The sequence below is a fragment of the Eschscholzia californica genome, unplaced genomic scaffold (genome assembly GCF_041429995.1).
Source record: "Eschscholzia californica isolate CP2 unplaced genomic scaffold, dmEscCali1.0.p SCAF_2, whole genome shotgun sequence".
Taxonomy (NCBI): Eukaryota; Viridiplantae; Streptophyta; class Magnoliopsida; order Ranunculales; family Papaveraceae; genus Eschscholzia; species Eschscholzia californica.
Genome location: NW_028238309.1, coordinates 23,109,460 through 23,123,125, shown reverse-complemented (window position 1 = coordinate 23,123,125; position 13,666 = coordinate 23,109,460). Strand labels below are relative to the sequence as shown.

The window sequence follows — 13,666 nt, the reverse complement described above, 5'->3', positions numbered from 1 at the left end:
CAGAACTGAATTCCCTTCAGAACGGTTCGGGACGAACCTCGTGGGAGAAGGGGATGCTGATGCAGGGGCACCCGGCGTGGATACTTTGACCATGCTCCTACCGGCCACATAGGCCGTCCGGCCATGAAGAGTAGATTTAGGATAGTCCAAATTTAGTATGATTCGTATAGAATCTAGGTTTAGGAAATTATATTGTTTTAGTATTTTCAATAATTGGAATAGTCTAAATTTGAGTTTATCTATTTAGGAAGTTGCAGTTTTTCAGTCTTTTAATTATTTAGGAAAGTCCAGTTTGAGTCTATCTAGGAAAGTATGTTATCCTATAAAAGGAGGTCGAGTCTTTGTTTATCATTCATGTTGAAGAGAGAATCCCCTTGAGTTTAATAAAGTTTTCAGTTTTAGAGTTATTTAATCTTTCTTTATCGTTCTTCGCGTCACCGTTATTGTTTAATTTTAATTCCGCTGCATTCTACATCAAGTGATGTCTTTGGGCTTAACTTGTGACAATAAATAAAACACACGTGACCGTGAGGTCTCTGGGGGACACTTGGATGGTTTCGGCCAAAGGGACTCTGACGGTCAAGTCAGTAAACTTGGCAAATAATAAAACGAAATATAAACCAGAGATTGAGCTATGGAGTTATTTATCTGAACAAGACGATCGTCAGGAGAAAAGATGATACAATTAGGTGTACGCTTGCCTAATCCTCTGATCGTCGAGGAAGATAAAATGCTTGCACCCTTTGGTCGTCAGGAGAGAGAAAGATCAGTCGTCTTCCTTGATCAGGTGGTCGTTTGGAGAGAGAGAAAGATCAGTCGTCTTCCTTCATCAGGTGGTCGTCTGGAGAGAGAGAAAGATCAGTTGTCTTCCTTGATCAGGTGGTCGTCTGGAGAGATAAAGGTCAGTCGTCTTCCTTGCTCAGGCGGTCGTCTGGAGAGAGAAAGGTCAGTCGTCTTACTTGGTCAAGCGGTCGTCTGGAGAGAGAAAGATCAGTCGTCTTCCTTGATCAGACGGTCGTCTGGAGAGAGAAAGATCAGTTGTCTTCCTTGATCAGGTGGTCGTCTGGAGAGAGAAAAATCAGTCTTCTTCCTTGATCAGGCGGTCGTCTGAAGAGAGAGAAAGATTAGTCGTCTTCCTTGATCAGGTGGTCGAGGTGAGAGAAAGTAGTCGGTTGATTGCGGAGAATTAGATGTTTTAGGCGGTGATCAGATGCCTTGTATCATCTCATTCTTGATCATTTTTACAATGTTTCGTGGTCCATTGTCTCCTTGGTCAAATGTCACGTTGATCTAATTAGAGAGTTCTTTATATAACTCAGGTTTTAGTCCATGAACGGTCTAAAAACCCGGAAGATTTTATCGTTAAAATGGTAAAAACTTTAATAAATTATCGAGAAAACAATTATTATGACTTCATCTAAAACCCTAGATAAGAAATTTAGTTTCTCATGATGATAGATGGAAGTTTAACTAAATAAATGATGGGAGAAAAGTAGAAAAAGTTGGATTTCTTACTGATTTTGCAGCCAAACAGAACCTTAAGGAATTGATTTCCTTTTGTTTTTCCCGGAAATCTGCCAAACGCACCCTCTGGGAAAACGATTTTCTCGTCTTCCCGGAAATGGATTCCTTCTGGGAAAATAATTTTCTCGCCTATTTTCTCGTCTTCTCCAACTCTGTTTCTCACTCTAACCTCTTGTTTCTCTCTTTCTCTTTAAGTATTCTATTACTCTCTCACCAAGAAAACAGAAAACAAAGAGTAAAAATCAAAAACAAGATGAAAAGTAATGAAATCTGAATCTCTCCATTATTGTTCTCTCTCTCTCTCTACAATCTCTTTCTCTTTCTTTCTCTGTAAAACTCTCTATCTCTCTGTAATCTCTCTATCTCTCACAAATAAAGAAATTACAATTAAAGAGATAAAACAAAAACAAAGAAATCGAAATATGAAGATGGTGATGATCTCGGTTCTCCCTCTTTCTCTCTCTACTGTTCTCCTCTAAAACTCTACAACCCGTGATGATCAACTTTTCTATCAAAAACCGATTCTCTCTCTATTCTCCTCTCTCTCTTTCTCTAATAATTTCTGTTAGGGTTGAGCTCCGGGAAGATGAACCCCCCAGCCGAGAGATGCCTTTACCTCCTGTTCAACCTCTCTTTTTATAGAATTAAAGATCAATCGAATCTCTCCTCTCTATCTCCCGGGTCTATCTCTCTTTCTGTTTTGATTTCCAGAATATCTCCTTCTCTCTCTCGGGTTTCTCCAACAGAATTCCAATCCCTCTCTCTCGGTTCTCTCTCTAAACTGTTTAAATTTCTGAAGAAGCCGGGAGAGAAGATAATTTGAACTCAGTTGGTGGTATATGGACCATCCGATCTAATCTTCCTCTCTTCCTATCCGTTGGATGTCCCGGTCCCATTATAATAAGATGAAACCCATGCACTGGATCACCAAAACGTGAAACCCCTAAGCGCCTTCCTTACGTACCCGAATGTAGCCCGCGTCTCTTCTGGTTCGTGCGATCGTTTCTTGGATGCATGCCATGTGTCCGTCTTGTCATTTAGTCCACCAAGTTTGACCCGAACTTTGACCTTCTCTATTTTATTGATCCGGATTCCAATTTGACTTCCGTTTTCACCTACGGGCTCGTCTTGGGTTCTACTTTCTATCCGAACACTAACCTTGACCAAGAAGTCAGAATCAAAAAATGACCAAAATGCCCCTAGTCTGTATTCTTTCCGACTTTATCCGTTTTGCACGCGTAACTCTGTAAAAAGGTACCTGAACATAAAAGAGAGTAATTCGTGAGAGTAACTGCTCTAGAGAGACTAACTCGTCTAAATTAAGAGACTTAGATGGGACATTTCCATGTCTCATCAAACATCCCCAAACTTAGATTTTGCTAGTCCTCGAGCAAAACAGAAAAATAAAACTAAACCCATTTCACCACTTTCGTAGGGACCCACGATTGCACTTAGCACGTGCAACAAGCCGTTAAACCTCTAGGTTACCCAAGAGGACGAGTTTTGTCTCGTGAGGGTTTGCAGTGAATATACCCATAAAATTCAAATATCAAAAATGCAAAAGGGTCTAAATATGATGTGGACTAAAAAATGTTCATCCGGTAGGTTTTCAAAAGTTAATAGACATGAAATCTAAGTCGACCAAACCATACAAATGCTAAAAATCCCTTCACTAGTAATCAAGACTCGAAGTGCACATGACCAGCCAATATGAGTATCATTTCGGTTCTGAAAAGACAAGACCTCGATTACCGTCTCGATACATTTCGCCTCAACTACTGCCTCACGGTCATACACTCAAAAATCAAAGTCACTCAAGAATGGTTCACTCTATGTGTTGGTATGAATATGAAGGAAAACTCAACACATGAAAAATATGGACTAAAATTTTGTGGACGACTGATCTCAAAGAAAGAAACAACCACTAATATGGAATGGGGAAGCTAACCAACTCTTCTCACCTGATCTACTATCTAACAATGCTTCCTAGAGGTCGATAGACACTAATGAGGATCTAACTAGAACTCCTGAGAACTCGACGTCTTCAAATCTTCAAGAACTTCTTCAAGGGGTAAACACTCAAACAAAACTACATAAACACTTTTTCTTGCATTTTTCATTTTTTTCATTTTTTTTTTTTTTTTTTTTTTTTTTTTTTTTGCTACTGACTCTGGTAATAAAACTCAAAATACATATCATACTTTCTTCACATTATTCTTTCCTTGGGTAAAATTCTATTCACTTTGCTTCATGCCTTATTCTCAGGGTTCTAAATGATGAAGTTCCTATCTTCCTATAGTTGACACTGTTTTCAAGTTTCTCAGACTACAAGAGAAGGTTTGCATTCCTGATGACATCCCTAGTGGTTGTAAAATTTGAACTCAAGAGATCAACTGAGTTCTAAGGAATACTGCGAGGTTGAGTAGCTCTTCATTCTACTCAGAATTAGCTCAGAAGAGATCACTCAAAACAAAAAGAAAGGCTCAGAATCTCACATGGGTTAAGTCTCCACTAATGATCGATTAAGTTCTCTTAGAAAAGTCTACTCTTCACCTATCTAATACTCACATGGCTAGTGCACAGACAACTTCAAGACTCGAAATTCGTGGAAAAACCTTTAACAAAAGCATAGTACAACCAACTAGACTCTATAACTATTAACAAGCAAAAACAACTAGACTCACGTTTCCAATCCAAAAATTAAAAAATTTTGAAAAATTTTTAAACCCTTTTGAATTTTTGAAATAAGGACTAAAAATTCAATCCCCATCCCCAAACTTAAACCGAACATTGTCCTCAATGTTCTGAAGACTATGTAAAAATAACAGGGTGAAGGGAGAGATATTACCCGATTCAGCGTCCTCTGCATGGGTTGCCTCCCAGAAAGCGCTAAGTTTAACGTCTTCAGCCAGATGAAACAGATGGTTCGAAAAATAGAAAAAATTATACCTACTGGGTTACAAATATGTGATTAACTGTAAACCAATAATCGATACATCTGTGTGTCCACCCAAAACACAAAGTTTTCAGTGAACGATAGTCTCACATTTTCGTAACTTAGTGATAGTGTAAGTGAGACTATCAAGAAAGAAGGGCAATCCCCAAACTTAGACGACAATAAGGTCGTTAAGTTTGGCACCGCACTAGAGAGAGTACAGACCGGATATAATGGGTCTTCATATGGATGATCGACAGATGGAGTGAGTGCTTCAAAATCTACACATGGTTTTGAGGGACAAAATACAAAGCAATCTAGAGGACTATCAATAATACCCGGACTTAAACTAGGGTTCTCTAAAACAGGTACTTCGGGTTCCTTCAATGGAGAAACCCTACTATCAGACTCACAATCCCTAGAAGTCGAGTTAGATAGTCCTTCTATAATTTCTTTTATCATGTTATCATCGGTGTCCCTAAAGAATTCTAAATCTTCGCCTAAATCAGGCGAGTCAATCCTCTCATTTAGCAAATTGGTCAACCATGATTCATCATCCTCAGTTGAGTCAAACGACTTCAAATTATCTTCAACTCTAGTGAACTCTTCATTATGGTCTGAATGGATTTCAGGTTCGATACAATGAGAGGATATCTCAATATCGGGCTCCATTGTTTTTGAGATTTTAGTCTCAATAACGATGCTGTCGGGAGAACTATACTCCTCTAAAATTGTATCCTCGTCATCATAGTACACAGGACACTGTGGACCGTACTCTACATTCTCATGGTGATTTTCTTCTATAATACTGGTTGTTATTTCTTGTAGAGGTCTACAGATATTGTCAGTCTTTTCTTCTAAAGTCTGACAAAACTCGAAAGTACTCTTTTGAAGATCACTAACAGTTTGGGTCAATGAAGATGTAACTAAAGATGGAGAGTCAATAGTTTCACCGTTATCCCACTGAAGTTGAGACACGTGTGAAGCATGAGACTCTTCATTAATCCTCCTTAGCGCACTAATAGACTCTTCATGAACCTTCTTTAACATACTCATAGTTTCGACCAACGAAGGTGATGCTAAAGATGAAGGATCAATAGTTTCACCGTTATCCCATTGCGGTTGAGACACGTGTGAAGCATAAAATTCTTCGTGATAATGCATGTAAGAGTCATTAGTTTCAATGTTTTCCCATTGAGGTTGGGACACATTTGGAGCATAAGACTCTCTACTATAATGCATGTAAGATGATCTGTCAGGATATCTATAATATGGTTCATAACCTTCTTGAGGTTGATAATAATCCCTAGGACCATCATTATGCACATTGTATCTAGGATGACTAACACTATTCTGACCATTTGCTAAATACCACCATGGTAGATTTGAAGAACTCTCGTCCCTTCTGCCATTATGTTGGGACCACGATCTATCCATCTCTCATTAATATTTTTTTTTTTTTTTGAGACCGAAAACCGAGGAAGCCCTACGAAGATCCTATAGGAAAGCAAACACAATCAGGCTGACTCCACCAAGCAACCTAGACAAAATCTAGCAATGAGTGGGTTTGTCAGATTCACCTAAAAAGCTAGACAGCTCCTACTTCTCCACAACACTTGAACTTTGACTGTTATAAAGGTTACTCGATCAGAGTAGTCGGTAAACAATTCTCCAGGAAGACAACCAACGATGAACGTTGTGACAGCCGTCTTCCTTCGGCAAACGTTTCCTCTTCTCGAGGCGGCCTTTTTGACAAGAATTGTTTACAAACTTTCCTCTGAGAATGCCTAGATAAAAGTCAATTTCTCGAGTTGTTTTTGAAGGGTCCTATGAGCTCGTTACCTTAGGGGCTGATGTCTAAATAATATTTTAGCTTTTTAAGTGAGGTTTGGGTTCGTGAATGTTGTTACCTATGTGGGCAAGAGAACGGTGATGAAATCCGTTTCTTATCTTGTAACTGGGTTAGTGCCCTTACTAGAATGATTACACTAACAGTTCGATCAAAGCAATTAGGCACACGAATTCACACAAATATCCACTAACAGGAGATTCGTGGGTGTTCAAGAAATTTACCTCCCGTTCAAGACGCGCGATGACCTTTGTAGATGACCCGCGAATGTTCCGACCCGAGGCTTCGTTTTGGTTTTCGGTTACAATTTAATTAAGCCCTCCAATTTAGGGTCAAAACTTAAAAATAAAAAAATAAAACTAGAAAGTCTAAAAGTCTCTCTCTCACCAAAAAAAATAAAATAAAAATAAAAATAACAAAAAATGTAAATTCTTCTTCTTGAGCTCCTCTCCTTGTTGCGCCTTCTCCTTTGCTCCTTAGTGTTTTTTCTACACCAAAAACGGAAAAGCAAGTAAAAGTGTCCAAAAATATAAACTTACCAAAAAATAGAAATAAAATTAGATTAAATTTAAACTAAGTCCCCGGCAGCGGCGCCAAAAACTTGATGGGCCTAAAAGGTTACCCTAAAAGGTCTCCACCCGCAAGTATACGGGCGTCAAGTAATAATTCCAGTAAGACCGGTTCGTTCCTCAGAGACTAATTTAAACTAAATTCTAACCTTAAAACTATTGAGATTTAAAATTGGTTTGATGGTGGTAAAATAAAATAAAATAAAAATAAAATAAATAAATAAATAAGTCGGTATTCAAAAAAAAAGGAACCTAGGGTTTTCGAATCCGTCTTCCTAATAATTCTAACGACAATTTAATGTTGATCTAATTAGAGAGTTCTTTATATAACTCAGGTTTTAGTCCATGAACGGTCTAAAAACCCGGAAGATTTTATCGTTAAAATGGTAAAAACTTTAATAAATTATCGAGAAAACAATTATTATGACTTCATCTAAAACCCTAGATAAGAAATTTAGTTTCTCATGATGATAGATGGAAGTTTAACTAAATAAATGATGGGAGAAAAGTAGAAAAAGTTGGATTTCTTACTGATTTTGCAGCCAAACAGAACCTTAAGGAATTGATTTCCTTCTGTTTTTCCCGGAAATCTGCCAAACGCACCCTCTGGGAAAACGATTTTCTCGTCTTCCCGGAAATGGATTCCTTCTGGGAAAATAATTTTCTCGCCTATTTTCTCGTCTTCTCCAACTCTGTTTCTCACTCTAACCTCTTGTTTCTCTCTTTCTCTTTAAGTATTCTATTACTCTTTCACCAAGAAAACAGAAAACAAAGAGTAAAAATCAAAAACAAGATGAAAAGTAATGAAATCCGAATCTCTCCATTATTGTTCTCTCTCTCTCTCTACAATCTCTTTCTCTTTCTTTCTCTGTAAAACTCTCTATCTCTCTGTAATCTCTCTATCTCTCACAAATAAAGAAATTACAATTAAAGAGATAAAACAAAAACAAAGAAATCGAAATATGAAGATGGTGATGATCTCGGTTCTCCCTCTTTCTCTCTCTACTGTTCTCCTCTACAACTCTACAACCCGTGATGATCAACTTTTCTATCAAAAACCGATTCTCTCTCTATTCTCCTCTCTCTCTTTCTCTAATAATTTCTATAAGGGTTGAGCTCCGGGAAGATGAACCCCCCAGCCGAGAGATGCCTTTACCTCCTGTTCAACCTCTCTTTTTATAGAATTAAAGATCAATCGAATCTCTCCTCTCTATCTCCCGGGTCTATCTCTCTTTCTGTTTTGATTTCCAGAATATCTCCTTCTCTCTCTCGGGTTTCTCCAACAGAATTCCAATCCCTCTCTCTCGGTTCTCTCTCTAAACTGTTTAAATTTCTGAAGAAGCCGGGAGAGAAGATAATTTGAACTCGGTTGGTGGTATATGGACCATCCGATCTAATCTTCCTCTCTTCCTATCCGTTGGATGTCCCGGTCCCATTATAATAAGATGAAACCCATGCACTGGATCACCAAAACGTGAAACCCCTAAGCGCCTTCCTTATGTACCCGAATGTAGCCCGCGTCTCTTCTGGTTCGTGCGATCGTTTCTTGGATGCATGCCATGTGTCCGTCTTGTCATTTAGTCCACCAAGTTTGACCCGAACTTTGACCTTCTCTATTTTATTGATCCGGATTCCAATTTGACTTCCGTTTTCACCTACGGGCTCGTCTTGGGTTCTACTTTCTATCCGAACACTAACCTTGACCAAGAAGTCAGAATCAACAAATGACCAAAATGCCCCTAGTCTGTATTCTTTCCGACTTTATCCGTTTTGCACGCGTAACTCTGTAAAAAGGTACCTGAACATAAAAGAGAGTAATTCGTGAGAGTAACTGCTCTAGAGAGACTAACTCGTCTAAATTAAGAGACTTAGATGGGACATTTCCATGTCTCATCAGTCGTCTGGAGAGAGAAAGGTCAGTCGTCTTCCTTGGTCAAGCGGTCGTCTGGAGAGAGAAAGATCAGTCGTCTTCCTTGATCAGACGGTCGTCTGGAGAGAGAAAGATCAGTCGTCTTCCTTGATCAGGTGGTCGTCTGGAGAGAGAAAAATCAGTCTTCTTCCTTGATCAGGCGGTCGTCTGAAGAGAGAGAAAGATTAGTCGTCTTCCTTGATCAGGTGGTCGAGGTGAGAGAAAGTAGTCGGTTGATTGCGGAGAATTAAATGTTTTAGGTGGTGATCAGATGCCTTGTATCATCTCATTCTTGATCATTTTTACAATGTTTCGTGGTCCATTGTCTTCTTGGTCAAATGTCACGTTGTGGTGAGTTTTTTTTTTTTTTTGTGGTCCATTGTCTCCTTTTGATGAATGTCACGTTGTGGTGAGTTGTCACCTTAAATGTGGTAGCGCACAGAGTTGTTACCATGAATGCGGATATCGTAACTCCCGTCCAACGGATTATTGATGATATCCTTGACCAACTATTATCTTGAATAATAGTAACGCCTCAACGGATATATGGGAAGGAAGTTCGCTTCGAAAATAACGACCAACCTTTTTGTGCGGGGTAACTTCTTTACCTAAGGCTGACTTCTTTTTTTAATGCGAGTGTATTTTTTCATTGCCCCGGGTGCTTGAAGATGAACGGGCCATGCCCATTCATCATTTGGTTCATGGGTTTGGCCCTCCTGTGGCCCCATTAATCGTGAATTTCTAGGGGGGCTCTTGATGACGTGTTTTGGCCCATACACTACCATGCATAAAGCAAGGGATGAATGATTTCTGGAAACCAAAAAAGAAATGTAAAATCCAATAATTTGGAGATGAGAACGTAATGAAGATTCAAATATTCGTTTTGAAAGTGAAATGAAAGTTTAAATACTGTTGTAGAGGCTATGTATTTGAAAATTAGAGATCCATTGGAATGATTGGCTATGCCAGACGAAAAGTTTGAGTTATGGCCGCGTGGCAAGAATCCATCTTGCAACAGTAACATTATGGAATCGTTTGGGTTACTGAGTAGATTTTCGGAAGAATATTTGACCGTAAATTTAAAGTGCCTCCAAAAGTGTCGAAGTGATGTAAGTGGAGGTAGGAAGCGTGTTGACTATGGATGTCCTGCTTTGTTGAGAATCGGAGATAGACCAGCAGACAAACGCCTCTTGCTCTGCCAAAGGTACGACCTACCTCTTTAAATTGGAATTATTGAACAATATGAATCTTGCCTATAAGTAAGCATGACTGGTAAAAGATGTTTAGTTCTTTTACTCCTTAGCATCTCTTTAAGGAGTGGGAGGGGGGCTCGTGTTGAGCCAAATATCTATCAGCCTTAACCAGTCAAGAAATTAATTGATTGACTTGGATGGGACGTGCCGAAATGTTGAATACACATGAGCGAAATTTCACAAGAACCTATAACGAGGATGTCCTGAAAGAGGACTGCTACTTGAGCCCTGGAACCGAAGGTCAGCAAGATTTTTCTAGGCACCTTAAGAAGGCATGCGGAACGGTGGATCTGAGTCAGCTCTGCTACCGGAGCCCTAGAACAAGAGGTCTGCAGAAGTAAGCTACGCACCTTGAGTTTTACTCTGCGTAAGAGAAATGTCGGTTATGTTGAAGGCCATGTAGCATCGAATATCGACTTGTCATATTGAAAAGATACGGTAATACGACCATTATCGGAAAGATTCCATTAACGTTCATGTCACTCGCTTTCATTGAGCGAGTGATTTACCAAACCACACAAGTTTACGAAGATTATCCGATTCTTAACTTTTTGATATTCTATCGACTCTTAGGTGTCGTTTGGTAACACTAAAATAAGTTACTTTTGTACTTATTTAAGTAGAAAAGTCAAAAAGTTGGTTTGGTACGCAAAAATTACCGACTTCATTTAAGTTAAATTTGACTTTCTTTTAAAGTTAAAATTTTTACCTTTTGACTTCAAAGTAAACTTTTTTTGAGACATGCATGAATTTTACTTGACGATTTTTTTTTGTCTATCTCCGCTCCACTATCACAACTAAACTTCTACCTTACCATTCTACCCCCACTACCACCACATTAAGCATTGCACCCCCCCCCCCCCCCCCCCCCACCACCCTACCTCAACTACCACCACCACACTTTAACCACCACCTTCGTACCACCACCGTACACCACCACACCTCGACAACAACCACCTCGTAGCTCCACCACCACCACCACCACTATAACTCCGTCACTATCACTCACGTACGTTATCCTGTTACCCACCACCGTATCCCAACCACCACCTTATTTCCACCATCACCACCACCGTACTTCCACCACCACCATCGCCACCATCATACCTCCACCACCACCCATACCTCCACCACAACCACCAACGCTGCCACCATCATACCTCTACCACCACCACCATCAAACCTCAACCACCACCACACCCCATGACCATAGCTTCATCGCACCACCACTACAACCAATATCACCACTACTTCGTATACGAGAGTAATTGTGGAATCATAAACAAATTCAATTAAAATCAAGTATCTCTGTGAAAAAAAAATTATCAAAAGTAAATTGAGTTACCAAACTAACTTTTTGACTTTTTTCTTATAAGTAACATTTTTGCCAAATATACTTTTGAAACTTTTTTACCTTTTTAAAGCAAACGAACTTCTACTACAAGCAAAAGTACTTCTACTTTTGGTTGTCAAACGACACCTAACATGCAACATTGAACTGACTGAGAGACGGGGTGTCTTTACAAGTACCGGCCTCCCTCCCCTACCTAATCAAGTTATCAGCAACACGAGAGAAGTAATCAAATTGTAGGTAATAAGGGCAATTATTCTAGGATACCATCAGTATAATCTTCACTAATTAGGTTTTATACTTGCATACAATAATGCATGTGGGTGTATCTAATTATTCTTGCTAGTATGAATTGTCTTGATTAAGACTCAAAAACAGCTCATTCCACCATATTTCCACCCATACACCCTATCCTATATAAACAACACCCCTTCTCTATCCCTTTTCTAAATAAAAAAAAAAATCACCACCATCAAAACCACTACGACCACTTCCTTTTCACCTCCATTAATGGCTTCTCCATCCTTATCGCCACTTCTCATTTTCTTATCTCTCACACCATATCTCTTTCTTATTTTTGCTCCTCAAATTCAAGCTCAATCAGCCCAACCTCCATCACCCTCTACAACAAACAATCTCACAGCAATTCTTGAGAAGGGCGGTCAATTTACGACATTTATTCGCCTTTTGAACACTACCCAATCTTTATCTCAAATTCAAAACCAAATCAATTCTACCACAGAAGGATTTACTATTCTTGCACCCACAGATAATGCTTTCAATACCTTGAAACCAGGTACTCTTAATGGGCTTTCAGTTCAAGAACAAGTCCAACTTGTTCTTTACCATATTTTGCCAAAATATTATAGTTTAGTTTCATTTCAAACTGTTAGTAATCCAGTTAGAACTCAATCAACTGGTCAAGATGGTGGTATTTTTGGTCTAAATTTTACCAGTAGTGGTAATAATCAAGTTAATGTGTCTAGTGGAATTGTTGAGACTCAACTCAATAATGCATTACAACAATCTTTTCCTTTAGCAGTTTATCAAGTTGATAAAGTTTTATTGCCACCTGAGCTTTTTGGGCCTAAGAAAACTTCCTCAGGTCTGTCGCCTTCTGGTAGTCCATCAGGTTCTGGTTCGGATAAGAAGTCGCCCGGTGGATCATCGCCTGATAATTCGGGTTCGAATGAGAGGAGACTTGGGTTCATGGGTTTGGTTGCTTGGGTTGCTTTAGCTTCCATTTGTGTTCTTATGTGATATTAAGATGGGTTTTGTGTGATATGTATGTGCTGTTTGTTTTTATTCTTTAATTGAGATTTGAGATTATGAGTGTTGGTTTAAAGTTTGGAAATATTTGTACCCACTTTTTTAACTTAAATTCTAAATATACTCTATTATTGGTTTAGACTGGTTTAATTTTTCTTAACTTACATTATGTTTATAGATAATTTTAGTTGAAAATTTGTATATATGGTCAAGCCTATTTCTGAGATAGTAAGACTCGAACAATAGTTTCCTCAATTGAAAAAGATGTGCAGTTTTTTCAAGAGAAGGTATGTATGTATGTGTATGTGTCTCGAATCCCAGACCTAGTACGTGAAAACAATTTTTTTCTAGAGAAGGTATGCATGTATATGTGTCTCGAATCCCAGACCTAGTACGTGCAAACCAATCTTTAGCTGGATAGTAACCAAATTGGTTTGCACTTTCTAGGTCTGGAATGCGAGACACATATACATACATACCTTTTCTAGAGAAAGAGAAATGTTGGTTGGCCTGATTGGCCGGCCGACTACAGCTCGAAATCTGACGTGGCCGACCAAGTCGGGTCAAAACGTGTTTCTGTGGATAGCCACACGCAAGGGTGGGGCGAACTCTGGCTCCAGCTAGAGGTAAATTTATATGCTAAGTTAAATTTAGGAAGCTTACAAAATGAAATAGAGATAGTCGGGATGGTTAGTCAGGTGGTTGAGCGCACCAAAGGTCTTGGGATCGAAACCACCAGCTAGCATCCAGTTTTATTCTATTGTTTAGCCAGATTCACTTAATACTTTTAGGCTAGCCAGGACTCACATAAAATCCTAGCTCCGCCCTTGGCCACACGAGAGAAATGCTTTATTCAACTTGGGTCTCTATTTTGGTTCCAACCCCTAATTCTTTTCTTCTCTTTCTCTCTCTAACTTCTTCCATGTTCATCAGCAACAACTTAGTTCTCATCACACTAAAATCATGACTGAACTAACAGAAAATCAATCAACTCCAAGTGAAAATCA

The 13,666-nt window shown here is 39.0% G+C and overlaps 1 protein-coding gene across 1 annotated transcript; it reads left to right on the top strand.

Annotated features, from left to right (window-relative positions):
• Positions 1–11,745: 11,745 nt before the first annotated feature.
• On the top strand, positions 11,746–12,798 carry LOC147556987 (fasciclin-like arabinogalactan protein 6). The gene has a single exon (XM_086657980.1). The coding sequence runs from the start codon at positions 11,901–11,903 to the stop codon at positions 12,648–12,650; it is 750 nt and encodes a 249-aa protein (XP_086514106.1). The 5' UTR covers positions 11,746–11,900; the 3' UTR covers positions 12,651–12,798.
• The last annotated feature ends 868 nt before the right edge of the window (positions 12,799–13,666 follow it).

Coding starts and splice junctions, on each gene's coding strand:
- LOC147556987 (XM_086657980.1), top strand. CDS start 11,901: ATGGCTTCTCCATCCTTATCGCCACTTCTCATTTTCTTATCTCTCACA.